Consider the following 12,509-nt stretch of genomic DNA (forward strand, 5'->3'; position numbering starts at 1 on the left):
TGACCATTAGGATGGTTCCTATCTACTGTTGGCCTGACCTCTGGGTGTTGCTGTCCATGGTGCTGGACTGTAAATTCTACCACTTTGTTAATTTAAAAGAAAAAAAAAAAACTATGATATTCTCAGATTATAGTTATTTGCTCCATTAGCTATTAATCCAAATCATGTTTGGGTTTTCTGAATTTAATTATCTATTTATTTTAATTAGCCTGCTAATATGTGACTGACACTTTCAGGTCTTAATATTAATTAATAAAACCGACATATATTAGTAAAAAAAAAAAAAAAGAATGGTTCAATAAGACTGTGTTAGTTTTCAATGATAAAAAAAGAGATAATTTTATTTATTTTATTTTATTTTTTGTTTTTATTAATCAGTGACAAAGACAAGGTGTGCTCAGGTCTGGAGATTTATTGGCCGCAGTGACCATTAGTATGGTTCCTGTCTACTGTAGGCATGACCTCTGGGAGTTGCTGTCCATGGTGCTTGTCTGTAAATTCTACCATATTGTTAATTTAAAAGAAAAAAAAAAAACCCATCATGATCTCAGATTGTAGCTATTTGCTCATTTAGCTATTAATCCAAATCGTGTTTGGGTTTTCTGGACTTATTTATTTTAATTAGCTTAACAATATAACAATACAATATAATTTATTAAGTTTTCTTTTCCAGTGAACGCTGATACACTGATACACACTGACACGCTGATACACAAACAATGTTTAGTTATTTGTAATTCATTTAGCGCACCACTAACTGCGGCGGTGTGTAAATCCTACACAATGGGGCTTTAAGTGATGACTGTGCACTGTGTGTTTGTGTGTGAGTAACAGAAAACAAAAAAAAAAACAGTCTCAGCATCCTTGGAGCTTGATTTATTAGCACATAATCCTGGAATCTGAATACTCAAAATAAATTTGGAAGATTTGAGGTAACACAACAAGATGAAGACTCATTTGAGGACAGGACAGGAGCCAACAGTGGATTTCAAGCTTGCAGTGTTGCAATGCTGCAAGACACACAGGACCCAACTCATAGCAAAAAAAACAAAACAAAAAAAAAAAAAAACAGACCCCCCCCCAAAAAAAAACATACACAAACCAAAAAAAAAAAAAAACCAAAAAAAAAAAAACAACCTTTACTTTTGAACTTATCAAGACCCTGTCTGAGAACCTTTCTATATCGTTTTATCTGCATTTTCTGACTCATACTGGTAAGATAGGAATCAGGCAAACGGAAACACTCCCACATGCACAGATACAGTTAACTTGACTTCTACCATCATGAAAATTGTTGTTACAGAAGTAAAACCTTTGAGTTTAGGTCCTCAGTGTCAGAAAGGAAATAAGCATATGAAAGGAAACACTTGGAGCACCAAAGGAATTGCACATCCCCACAAAGATAAGAAAAGCCTTTCCCAAAAAACTGGTTGATGTAAACCAATTCAAGCACAGATTCAGGAAGCACATTCAACCTGCCATCAAGCTGCAGTCAGACGCTCACTCTGCCAGAAAGCACATCATGTGTGACCAAAAGGGTCCAGAATTTTCCGGGCATTGGGACGATGGTGGTTTGGACAGCTGCAGGTGTTGTTTCTCCTGCAGGTGTTTCTCACCTAGGTGTTTATTTTTTTCTGGCAGATGTTTTTCTTCTTGCTGTTGTTCCCTCTCTGGCTGGTGAATGTCAGCGTGCAAGTGCGGTCTTGGATTGGTTGTTCGTATTTAGTAATCAGAACGAAAAAGAGGTTTGATTTTAGTGAAACATTAAAACAACAGAAAAGCTTAAAAATGTTTGACTTTTTAAATAGATGTTTGTTGAGGAAATAAATGTTGGATTTTAAAACCTGTGGCTTGTGCCTTATCCAAAAGTTATATATATATATATATATATATATATATATATATATATATATATATATATATATATATATATATATATATATATATATATATATATATATATATATATAAAAACCTCAAAATAATTGATTCCAAGAGGGAAAAGACTGGAATAGCGCTGGGATGCTGTGTCCTTGTTTCCATTTATAAACGGGAGCTTTCTTTCTCCGTGATGTTCTGATATGAGGCTCTCAAAGTTGCTATAGATCAGTGCATTTAATTAATAACGTCTTTCATCATGCTGAGCTGCCGCTTTACCGTGAGGCATTGCAGAGGGGTGAGGTTGTGCTTTATTTAGTAGCCGCCGTCAGGCTTTCTGATGATTCTGTGGTACTGCCAGTAGATGGCGCCTTATCTGTTTATATCTGCTCATTGCGCCCATTGCTGGGGTTCAATTTAGGCTCAAAGGGACTATCAAAGCAATATCAGTATGGACGTTTGGTGCGTATAACCTTATTTTATCACGATTAAACGGTTTTAGGTCTTTTTTCTAAGCATAAAACGTGGCTATGTACCTTTAAGTAAAGTTGCATTAGGTTGTTAAAAGGTTTGGTTTTAGCAAAAGAAAAGATTTGCAAATTAAGTCCCAAGATTCCTAATAGAAGAGAAAACATGACGACTAACAAACAGACCAAATTTGAAAATTTTAAAAGAATTACTACTACTACTACTACTACTACTACTACTACTACTACTACTACTACTACTACAATAATGAGTGATAAAATGGGTCTCACCTGAATGTTAAAAGAGCTCCATTCTTCACAGAGATAAGACAGAGAAAATTATGTTAGAGTGTTTACACATTTTAATCTCATCCATGCTGAGATGATTGCACTCTGTAGCCTCCACCGTCACATACCTCTGCTCTTCACCCTCCAGCAGCCTGCGATAGGTGGTGATCTCGATGTCGAGGGCCAGTTTGATGTTCAAAAGCTCCTGGTATTTTTTGATCTGGTTGGCCAGCTCCTTCTTGTTTGACTTCAATGAAGCCTCCAGCTCCTTGATGTCCTTTCTAGCCTTCTCCATGTTGTCATCACCGTCTTTTCGTGAATTTTCGATGTTGGTTTTCAAGGTCTCTTCCTAACAGGGAAACAGAGAAAAGGACATTAGCTGGATATTCAGAGAGTGTGCAAATGTAGAAATGTTGTGGGATTAATGTGTGGCCCCTACCTTTCTTTTGATACCTTCCAGGTCCCCGTTAAGTCTCTGGATTTGGCGCAAGATGTCAGAGATGTCTCTCCGTAGATCACGTACTTCCTGCTCCTTCTGTCCTGCATTCTCAACCAAGGCATCAATCTACAAGTTGGGGAAAGTGTTGGAAATGTAACATTTTCTTGCAGTATAATGAAAAGCCTTGCTCTGTTTTAACGTATCCTCACTTTTCTTTGGTTCCATAGCTCCGCTTCTTCCCTGGCGCGATTGGCCATTTCGGCATACTGAGCCTCGACGGACTTGATGTAGTCATCCATGTCCAGGGACCGCGTGTTGGAGCTGGAAAGGGTCACCGTCTCGCTCTTGATCATCGACTGCAGCTCTTTGATCTCCTACAAGGGGTTGAAAAAGTAGATTGGCCGATATTTTTGGTTTTCAACCTGTTCTCTGGAAGGACTAATGTTCAAGGTTCCTAAACATCTATAATGAAAATATTTCAAGAGTTCTTTGTCCTTTAGGCTCCTTGTTAAATTTAATGTGAATGTATGACACATAGAACCCTGGAGAGAGAAAGAGAAAGAAAAAAAACAACCAAATGAACAGAAGAAGAATACATACATGGAAAAGGGAAAGAAGTAAGGAAGGAAGGAAGTAAGGAAGGAAGGAAGGAAGGACATAAGAAAAATAAAAGAGTGAAGGGAGGAAGAAAAGACACAAGGAAAGACAGAAGGAAAAAAATAAGATAGGAAGACAGGAAAAAAACAAGGAGCAAATAAAGTAAGGAATAAGAAAAGCAAGCAAGAAAGAAAGGAAGGGAGGTGAAGAGAGTCCAGCAATGGAATAAAGAATAAAGTTTGAAAATACTAATATTTTTGCAGAGATCTTTTTTCCATGCTTCCATTACCTCATCAAAGCCAACCCTGAGGAACTCCAGTTTTTTTGTCAGGTTCTCCAGCTCCAGAACATCATTCACCAAATGCATGTTGCATTCATCTCCTTCCTGTTGTCCACATACGTTTTACAATTTGAGTGAAAAAAGATAATATAAAGCAGGACAATTCAGCAATTTTGAAAGATATTCCCCAAAAAGCAAAATATTGTTTTCTATATATTACCTTTTTGGCACGGGCAAACTCTTCCTCCAGCTGAACTCTCTTTTTTATTTCATCCTCATAACTGCAACCGAAAGAGAATAAAATGTAAAGGTAGAAACTGAAGCAGTCGCTGTCAAACTGGGGTACCCGGACCCCCAGTGGTCCGTGAACCATAGATTGGGGGGTCCATGAAACACATGTTGTCGGGCCTGAGGAGCCTGAGGATGCGTCGGGGTTGAGCTAATTAACACAATGGACACATATTTAAGTCCATCCACTTCTTCAGATAAAGGAAAAGCCAAATCAGCTAAAATTAGGATTAGCAATTACATATACACACACACACATACACATATTTTTTTTCCCCAATGCATTTCACAGTACAAAAGGTTGTTTAAAAATACTATCAGCATGAGGGATCTAAAGGGGTCATTTGAAAATTTCACCACTGCAAAGGGGTTCCTGGCCATGAAAGGTTTGAGAACCCATGATCTAGAGTTTAAAACAAAGAACAACAAGATTGAAGCTGCTGACCTGTCCTTGGTGTCGTCCACCTCCTTCTGGATGTCTTCAAGCTCATCTTTCAGCTTTTCCGCGTCGCGCTTCAGGTTGTCGATATTCTGCTGCAGGTTGTTCTCCACCTGCCTCACGATTCCATCTATGTCCGCCTTGTAGTCGTCCTGTCCCTTGAGGATCCTCAGCTTAGTTTCTAGTTTTTTCTTCTCTTCCTCCAGTCTCTTTACCTAAAATACAGACAAACACGGGATGTTCTGTAGGGATCCATAAGGATTCTCTCAAATATGTTTGTGACATGAATAATAATAATAATAATAATAATAATAATAATAATAATAATAATAATAATAATAATAATAATAATAACAATAATAACAACAACAACAACAACAACAACAACAATAATAATAATAATAATAATAATAATAATAATAATAATAATAATCATAATCTTTATTTGCTATTGCAATAAACAATACAACGGAATTTGTCCTCGGTTTTAACCCAATCCTTACGGAGTAGTGAGAAGCTTGCAGTGCCCTGGTAGCATTGTGGGGTGAAGAATCACTAGAACCACTAGATGGCGCTCTACACCACCACACATGAAACCTGGCAGAGCGAGTGACGGTCCGTGGCAACCAGCTACTAGTTTGACGCTATTATTACTTTAGATTACTTTATATTAATATGGTTGAACTGTTGAATCAGGCTCAAGGCATCTGAGATTAAAGGCTGAGTTTGAGCAACAAATAGATGGTAGAGTTTATTGTTAGGTTTATCATCTTTCTGTTGCATAATTAAATATTCTTTTAAAATATTTTACGTTAATATTTTTAAAATCCCACAGGATGGTTGCTAAAAATAGGACAAATAATTTATAGACTTATTAGCCATTTTAAACCTACTCAAAAGACAAGTGGATTTGAGCGTGTGAGCTACTTTAATCATAGACCAATGTTATTTGTTTCTATTTACACTATCTATCTATCTATCTATCTATCTATCTATCTATCTATCTATCTATCTATCTATCTATCTATCTATCTATCTATCTATCTATCTATCTATCTATCTATCTATCTATCTATCTATCTATCTATCTATCTATCTATCTATCTATCTATCCACACGCATACACATACGTACGTTTTAAGCTTTTAAATGTAATAAAAATATCTTTCATTAATTATTTATCTGATGCAGTATTCTGATTTTAAGAGGTAAATCCTCATAATTAACAAAAATAAAGACCTGGAACACATCAGTCTGTGCGTAAATAATCTATATCATGTGCTTCAATAAGTGAATTTAATTGCTTAAATAATTCACTTTTCAAATAAGCTACTATAATTTATGGAACGTGACTGTATACATTTATAAAAAATGTACAGACCTTTTCAATCCGCTGAATAAACCTGTCATTGAGCCCAACCATCTCATCCTTCTCCTTGGTTTTACCGGTGGAGTCCACCTTTCCGCTGGCGTTGTCATTTGATGCCGACATGGTGCTGAAGCTTGGAGACAGGCTGAGCAGGTGAGCGCAAAGCCCGTCACAGATCACCTTTATAAAGGTGGACGGACCTGCGCGCCTCCCCAAGGAATTGAGGACGTCCAATCACAGCGGGACAGGTGCGGGACTTCTTAAGAAGTCAACATGAAATACTTGAATTTCAGGCCTGAACCTGCTTGTCCAAGAGGGAGGATTGGATTCAAGAGCCAAAGTCCTGAATGTGGGCGGACCGGAGCGCAGAGAGCAGCCATAACCCGCTTCACGCTGGCTCGGTCCCAAAACTCCACCCTTGTGCCCCTCAAATGCGCGTTCCCGCTGAGTGTGTGAGCGAGTTTCAAGATTCTCCAGCTCAGTCTTTCGCCCCGCCCCCTTTTGGGCTCTAGTTTCACACTTTGGCGAAGTCTGCGTTGTCATCTGTGTTTTATATATTTTATATATATATATATATATATATATATATATATATATATATATATATATATATATATATATATATATATATATATATATATATATATAGAGAGAGAGAGAGAGAGAGAGAGAGCCTCCACTGGTATGTTAAGATCGGAATCTAGATTATTGATTATTAATATTACCACACTTGTTGTATATACTGTTAAAAGCAAAATACATAGTAAATCAATAAATAAGTCTGCATTGATGTGGGCTTTGCCGCAATTCATTGCCACAATTATTTGCTGCATGTGATGTTTTGAGCAAAAAAGGGGAAAATATGCCAATTATAAAAGTCATAAAACAACACATTTTAGTTTTAAATGTAAAAAAAGCTATACTTTACTATACTTAAAATTTTAAATCATACTGCCACCATAAATAAATAACTAATCACCAATTTTCGTCTCTTAAAATGAATATGGTAGCTATTTTTACTTATAACTATTTAACTTTTTTTATTTTACTGGGACGGATGAAATGACTTAACCCTTCTCCAATTTAGAGCTGAAAATGACCATCTGTTCGCTGGGCACAGTCTGTCTCCACCAAGGCTATGAGTGAGTTAACAGCTGTAAACGATTTAAACATATTTTAGGTAAGCATAAAGCAATGCATTTGAAATATATATTAAACATATATATTTAACTTGCGTTGAAATAATAAAATTATGGAATTTGAGGGAAAAGGAAGCAAAAGAGTGATAAGAGTGCTGTTGAGGACCTTAGGGAACGTTGTGGGAACATTGAGAGGAGACAAAAAGAGAAAGTTGACCAGAGAAGACCCTACCTGGACAATTCTTAGGGACAAATGGAGAAATGCTGGATATGTTTGAGAGACTTGACCACCTTACCAAGTAAAAAGTGTTTCCTAAATAGCAGCAGCTGGTTTAATTCAATTCATTTCAATTCAATTTTATTTATATAGCGGCAATTCATGAAACATGTCATTTCAAGGCGCTTTCCGAAGTCAAATTCAATCAGATTATAAAGATTGGATCAGATTATACAGATTGGTCAAAAAATGTCCCATATAAGGAAACCCAGCAGGTTGCACTAAGTCTCTCCAAGCAGCATTCACCCCTCCTGAAGGAGCGTAGAGCCACAGTGGACAATCGTCTGCATTGTTGATGGCTTTGCAGCAATCCCTCATACTGAGCAAGCATGAAGCGACAGTGGAATGGAAAACTCCTTTAACGGGAAGGAAAAAACCCCAACAGAACCAGGCTCATGGTTCTGTTGATGGTAATAGCGGGTGAGCTGTCTTCCCTGGATTATGTCACAGCTAACAGAACGCCAGACCAGGTGTACCTACTATGACGAAAAAAATAACAGCGAACAAAAAGTTAAAAGCTGAAATGACAACAAGCAATACAGTTGGAGAACTCAGCAGAGTGAGAGAAATAGACCCTGATGTCCTCCAGTAGCCTAAACCTATAGCAGCATAATTACAGAGTTAGCTCAGGGTAACATGAGCCACTCCTGTTATGTTCTTTCATTCCTTCATTTCTTTTTTGTTTCCACATTCTATCCCTGCTTTTATTCTGTTTTATTTTCCTATATTTTAATCATGCAAAGCACTTTGCATTGTCTCTATACTGAATTGTGCTATATAAATTTGCCTTGCCTTCATTATGTAACAAATCAAGCTAAGATCTCCTTAAAACTCAAAATAATGTTCTCTCTTTTTTTTCATCTTCCCAACTTTCCGTGAATCCTGTAAAAACATTTTTGTCATACTATATTCAAATGTTTTTTTTGCAATTTTTCCTTATTTCTTTTGGTATTAATGCTGTTTTACTTTACTACATTTGACTGTTCATTCAAAGCAGCTATGCTTTGCAGCTCTGCTATGTTTATATGCACGTAGATTATATATAGTTTAGTTTATTCACACGTTAGACATGAAATTCAACACATTGTGGGAAGCTATTAAAAGTTTTTAGTAGAAGTCTGCACCATCTGAATACAACGCTGTACAAACAAACTCACAATAGACAACAAACTATTCCGACATTCTAGTTTTGTTTTAGAATAGTTGCCACAATCAAGATCCATTGGCAAATAACAATATTAGTAATAAATCAATAAGTTCAATGAAATAGAATTAACACTGGAGTACCAATCAACTTATCTCTAATTAAGTTTCCCAATATAGTCAGGAAAGGAATCCTTTGATCTGAGTTGCATTTTTGTTTTTTGAGATGGAGATGGAATTTGACCTCTCATCAAGCTCATTCCAAATATTGAAGGTGGTATGTTTGGTATGTCTTGCTTATATGTATGATTTGCTTTTGGAAGATTTCTAACTTTTTTAAGGTAAGTTGGAAATTTGTTTCTGCAAATTATGCAAATGTGGCTTGAGAAAGGTTTTATAAAGGGTGAGAAATGCAGAGAGCGAAAGGAAGGGCCTCAAGTTGACAAACAAAGTTAAGACATTTTCTGGGTGACTTAACTCTAAAGTGATTAATCTGAATGTTAATCTGTTCATCTTAAAAGCATAAATACTGCTACTAATGCAAATCTTTTGCCACTTAAACTGAAAACCCTTCATTTGCCGTCTACACTGTTTGAAATTATATTTCTGCTTTTGTTGCTGCCATTTTGCATTACCACAGCTTTTGCAACCATATCATTATTTGGTAATTTGTAATTTTAATAAAAATATGTTACTGTTTCAGTTGTTTCTATGTTTGATTTCATGGTCTGTGCTTCAGAGATGAAACGTTTACATTTCACACACACAGTTATTCAGCCTCTACAATAATTTTTGATCGATTTGTCCTGTAGGCCTATTTTATTGCTGTTTAATTGAATTTTATTTTATCGATTTTTGTACTGTTTATAAATGTGCCCCTCTATTTATCGCCCATGCAGGGTAAAGCGTTTTGTGTCACGCTGAACTGTGTGAAAAGTGGTCTAGAAACAAAGCCGAATGATCGCTGGTGAGACGCGTTTTGTGGGAACTATATGTTGCACACGGCGGAGTGATACCGTGACAAGAAGGAAGTTTAGCGTCGCTCTTTCAACGGACGCGCATTCTTGTCACTATGGCAACCACATGCCCTTCCTCCTCAGCGTCCACAGCTCCATAGCAACGGTGGGAAAGTAAACAGCTCTGAAGTTGTGCATTAAATCGTTATCGGAGCCTTTTTTCCCATCTATCTGGCTTCTTCGGCTCCGCTGCGAAAGGAGCTGTGATATGTCAAGAACCAAAGGCAAGGCAAAACCGGACGGTTTCACCGTCAAGGCCTTCATGAAGAACTCCGTGGTTGAGGGTCCTCCGTCGACAGGGGTGTTTCACCCACTGTCGTCCAAACCCACCACCTTCCGGACTTACTACGAGCGCAGGGAGCTCCCGATCGCCGTGGACTACAACAGCAGAGGCAAGAACATCGCGTGGAAGGTGGACATCGAGAAACTGGACTACCAGTACTACCTGCCGCTGCTCTTCCACGGCCTCTGCGAGACCGAATACCCTTACGAGTTCCTCGCGCGGCAGGGGATCCACGACATGCTGACGCGCGGAGGCCCCAAGATCCTCCCCGTCGTGCCCAAGCTCATCATCCCCATCCGGAATGCCATGAACACCAAAAACCACCAGGTGATGTGCACCACCCTGCGGATCGTGCAGCACCTGGTGGCGTCCGCGGACGGCGTCGGTGTGGCGCTGGTGCCTTACTTAAAGCGGATCCTGCCCGTGTTCAACCTCTTCAAGAACAAGAAGAGAAACCTGGGAGATGCCATCGAGAGCCGGCGGCAGAGAGAGAGCATCGGCGATCTGATCGAGGAGACCCTGCAGACCCTGGAGCACTACGGTGGCCCGGACGCCTTCAAACAAATCAAATCTATGATACCCACCTATAGTCCTGCGTGAAGAACTGACAGATGGAGCTATTGGACTGATTACTGCAAGGCTACTTCTTTTACTTTGTTCCTTAGGAAGTTGGTTCCAAAGTTGCTCAAAAATATACCAACATTTGAAAGAAGCACATCAGTTTAATGTGTTATTCATTTATTTAATTTGTTTACTGAAATTCTTGGACTAGAGCCAGTTTTGGGGCCCTGTCTGTAGGTATGTTGCTATCAGCGAGTCTGCTGGATTTGCACAGAAAGACACACTGAAGCTGGGCTTCAGGTATTTCTGAACACAGCTTTGAGGGGTAGCCTCTCAGAGATAATATAGTACAAACAGAGAAGACTCTCTCCTGCTCTTCCTGAGAGCAATAATAACCACTGAGCCTCCATACTGACCAGTAGTGACCAGACTCCAGCCAACAATGAGGGATTTTAATTAGATAGCTGCATTATGTCATGCAGGGGGCTTTTTTTCAGATGGATAATGTGGCTTTGTGCCTAGAGCCTGCATGTAAGCACAGCTTAGCAGCGCGACACCCTATTGGTGGAAACGTTCAGTAAGGTCGTTAATTGGATAACAGCTTTGAAAAAGAGGAGGGAAAATATGTTTTTCTTTGAGCGCTCTGCAATGGCGTACCGCGCACGTGACGTCACCATCTCATGAGCAACGCCCCTTGCCGCTAAGGTAGGGCAAACAGTGTCACAGTAAAAGACTTGTAATGTGATTTCAAATAGTAAAAACAGCTGTTCAGCTGTAAATCAGCAACCATCACACCAACTCTAGATTTAAAATGGACACACCAAAGGCGACATGAGACATAAAAGAGCAGGGGAAACAATGTTAAGTCAGAATTGTGTGGAAATGGGGCTGTTGTCATTGGAATCTGCATATTCAGTGCCGGCCCGAGGCAGAAGCAAACTTAGCATCTGCTTAAGATCCAAGGGCTACAAGAGGGTCCCCAAGAGCAATAATTGTTTTTTATTTTTTTTTGCATGCACACACAATTTTTATCTCAGTGTAGTAATTAAGATTTATGATAACAGAGTGCATATTTTGACATTATCTTTGATCATGTAGAAATTATAACTTCTCATGAAAAAAAAAGGTCTTGGGGGCCCTCAAGTAGGTGTGCATTCTGCATTGGTAATATTAGCTTGCAATGAATATCAAAACTTCTATAGCACAAATAAAAGACAAGTAGACAAAACGTTATCTACATTTACAGTTTTAAGAACTCATATTCTTTTTTTTTTCTTAACAGTGTCCTGTCCGGCAATGTGGCAATAAGAATTGTTGTCTTAATGCCAAAAAGAGCTCAACAGATTTTACTTTCACTTGATTTATGTATGTAAATAGTTTTATTATAATTCATGCAAGGAGTTTTTCAAGTTATATGGACACTACAGTGAGTAAGTAGAAGAGCAAATAAAATGAAGAAAAGGTGAAAGAAAGAGGAGATAAAAGGGAGAAAATAATAGAACGCTTTCAGTCTGCTTAATCACCTGCAAAGAGAGATGTAACAAGAACTTTCTTCAATCATACTCTATTTTTTCATTTTTCTTTAAAAATGAAACAGAAAATTAAGAAGCATTACAAAGGGTGCAATTTGTTTATTTGAATATCTTGTCAGTAGCGGAGATTAAATGTTTTCTATAACAAAGGTCAATTTCTTTTTTTGTCTTTTAGCGTTTTTACAAAATTGCACTTTTGGCATTTTTACAATGGACTATATTTTAAACCATTTGCTTCTTTAAAATTAAAGTTTGTGCTTGCTTCACAATCAACAAGTATTTCCTGTAAATTCTAATGTGCAAAACTCAATAACCTGTGATTTTATCCAAATAATGTCGTAAAAATTAATGTTTTTGGACATTTTTGTCTGTACGACAATTTCTTTTAAAATGTATGCATATTTATTAATTTTCACAGCGAATCACTGTGAGTTTTATATTTTCTTAGCGTAATATTCAGTGTTTTCTCCAGTCACTTGATTAATCATTATTTAATGTATTTATTAAAGTAAA

At 37.8% G+C, this 12,509-nt stretch overlaps 2 protein-coding genes across 2 annotated transcripts; one reads left to right on the forward strand and one right to left on the reverse strand.

Annotated features, from left to right (window-relative positions):
* Positions 1-1,100: 1,100 nt before the first annotated feature.
* Positions 1,101-6,454, reverse strand: LOC105917438 (intermediate filament protein ON3). The gene is made up of 9 exons (XM_021310429.2): positions 6,058-6,454; positions 4,683-4,891; positions 4,170-4,230; positions 3,959-4,054; positions 3,282-3,446; positions 3,073-3,198; positions 2,762-2,982; positions 2,637-2,659; positions 1,101-1,702 (listed from the first exon to the last, which is right to left on the reverse strand). The coding sequence occupies exons 1-8, from the start codon at positions 6,166-6,168 to the stop codon at positions 2,644-2,646; spliced, it is 1,005 nt and encodes a 334-aa protein (XP_021166104.2). The 5' UTR covers positions 6,169-6,454; the 3' UTR covers positions 1,101-1,702; positions 2,637-2,643.
* A 3,227-nt stretch (positions 6,455-9,681) lies between these two features.
* On the forward strand, positions 9,682-10,620 carry LOC105930885 (parkin coregulated gene protein homolog). Its single transcript, XM_036128152.1, has one exon. It carries the CDS (start codon positions 9,829-9,831, stop codon positions 10,501-10,503), a length of 675 nt encoding a protein of 224 aa, XP_035984045.1. The 5' UTR covers positions 9,682-9,828; the 3' UTR covers positions 10,504-10,620.
* Positions 10,621-12,509: the final 1,889 nt, after the last annotated feature.

The sequence above is a fragment of the Fundulus heteroclitus genome, chromosome 24, assembly GCF_011125445.2.
Source record: "Fundulus heteroclitus isolate FHET01 chromosome 24, MU-UCD_Fhet_4.1, whole genome shotgun sequence".
In the NCBI taxonomy this organism is placed as follows: domain Eukaryota; kingdom Metazoa; phylum Chordata; class Actinopteri; order Cyprinodontiformes; family Fundulidae; genus Fundulus; species Fundulus heteroclitus.

What these genes read in the sequence shown, in the direction of transcription:
- LOC105917438 (XM_021310429.2), bottom strand. Translation starts at nt 6,168, where the DNA reads ATGTCGGCATCAAATGACAACGCCAGCGGAAAGGTGGACTCCACCGGT. An exon ending in TTATTCAGCGGATTGAAAAG is followed by an intron (nt 4,892 to 6,057) that starts GTCTGTACATTT and finishes TCTGTATTTTAG; the next exon opens with GTAAAGAGACTGGAGGAAGA. An exon ending in GTGGACGACACCAAGGACAG is followed by an intron (nt 4,231 to 4,682) that starts GTCAGCAGCTTC and finishes TTTCGGTTGCAG; the next exon opens with TTATGAGGATGAAATAAAAA.
- LOC105930885 (XM_036128152.1), top strand. Translation starts at nt 9,829, where the DNA reads ATGTCAAGAACCAAAGGCAAGGCAAAACCGGACGGTTTCACCGTCAAG.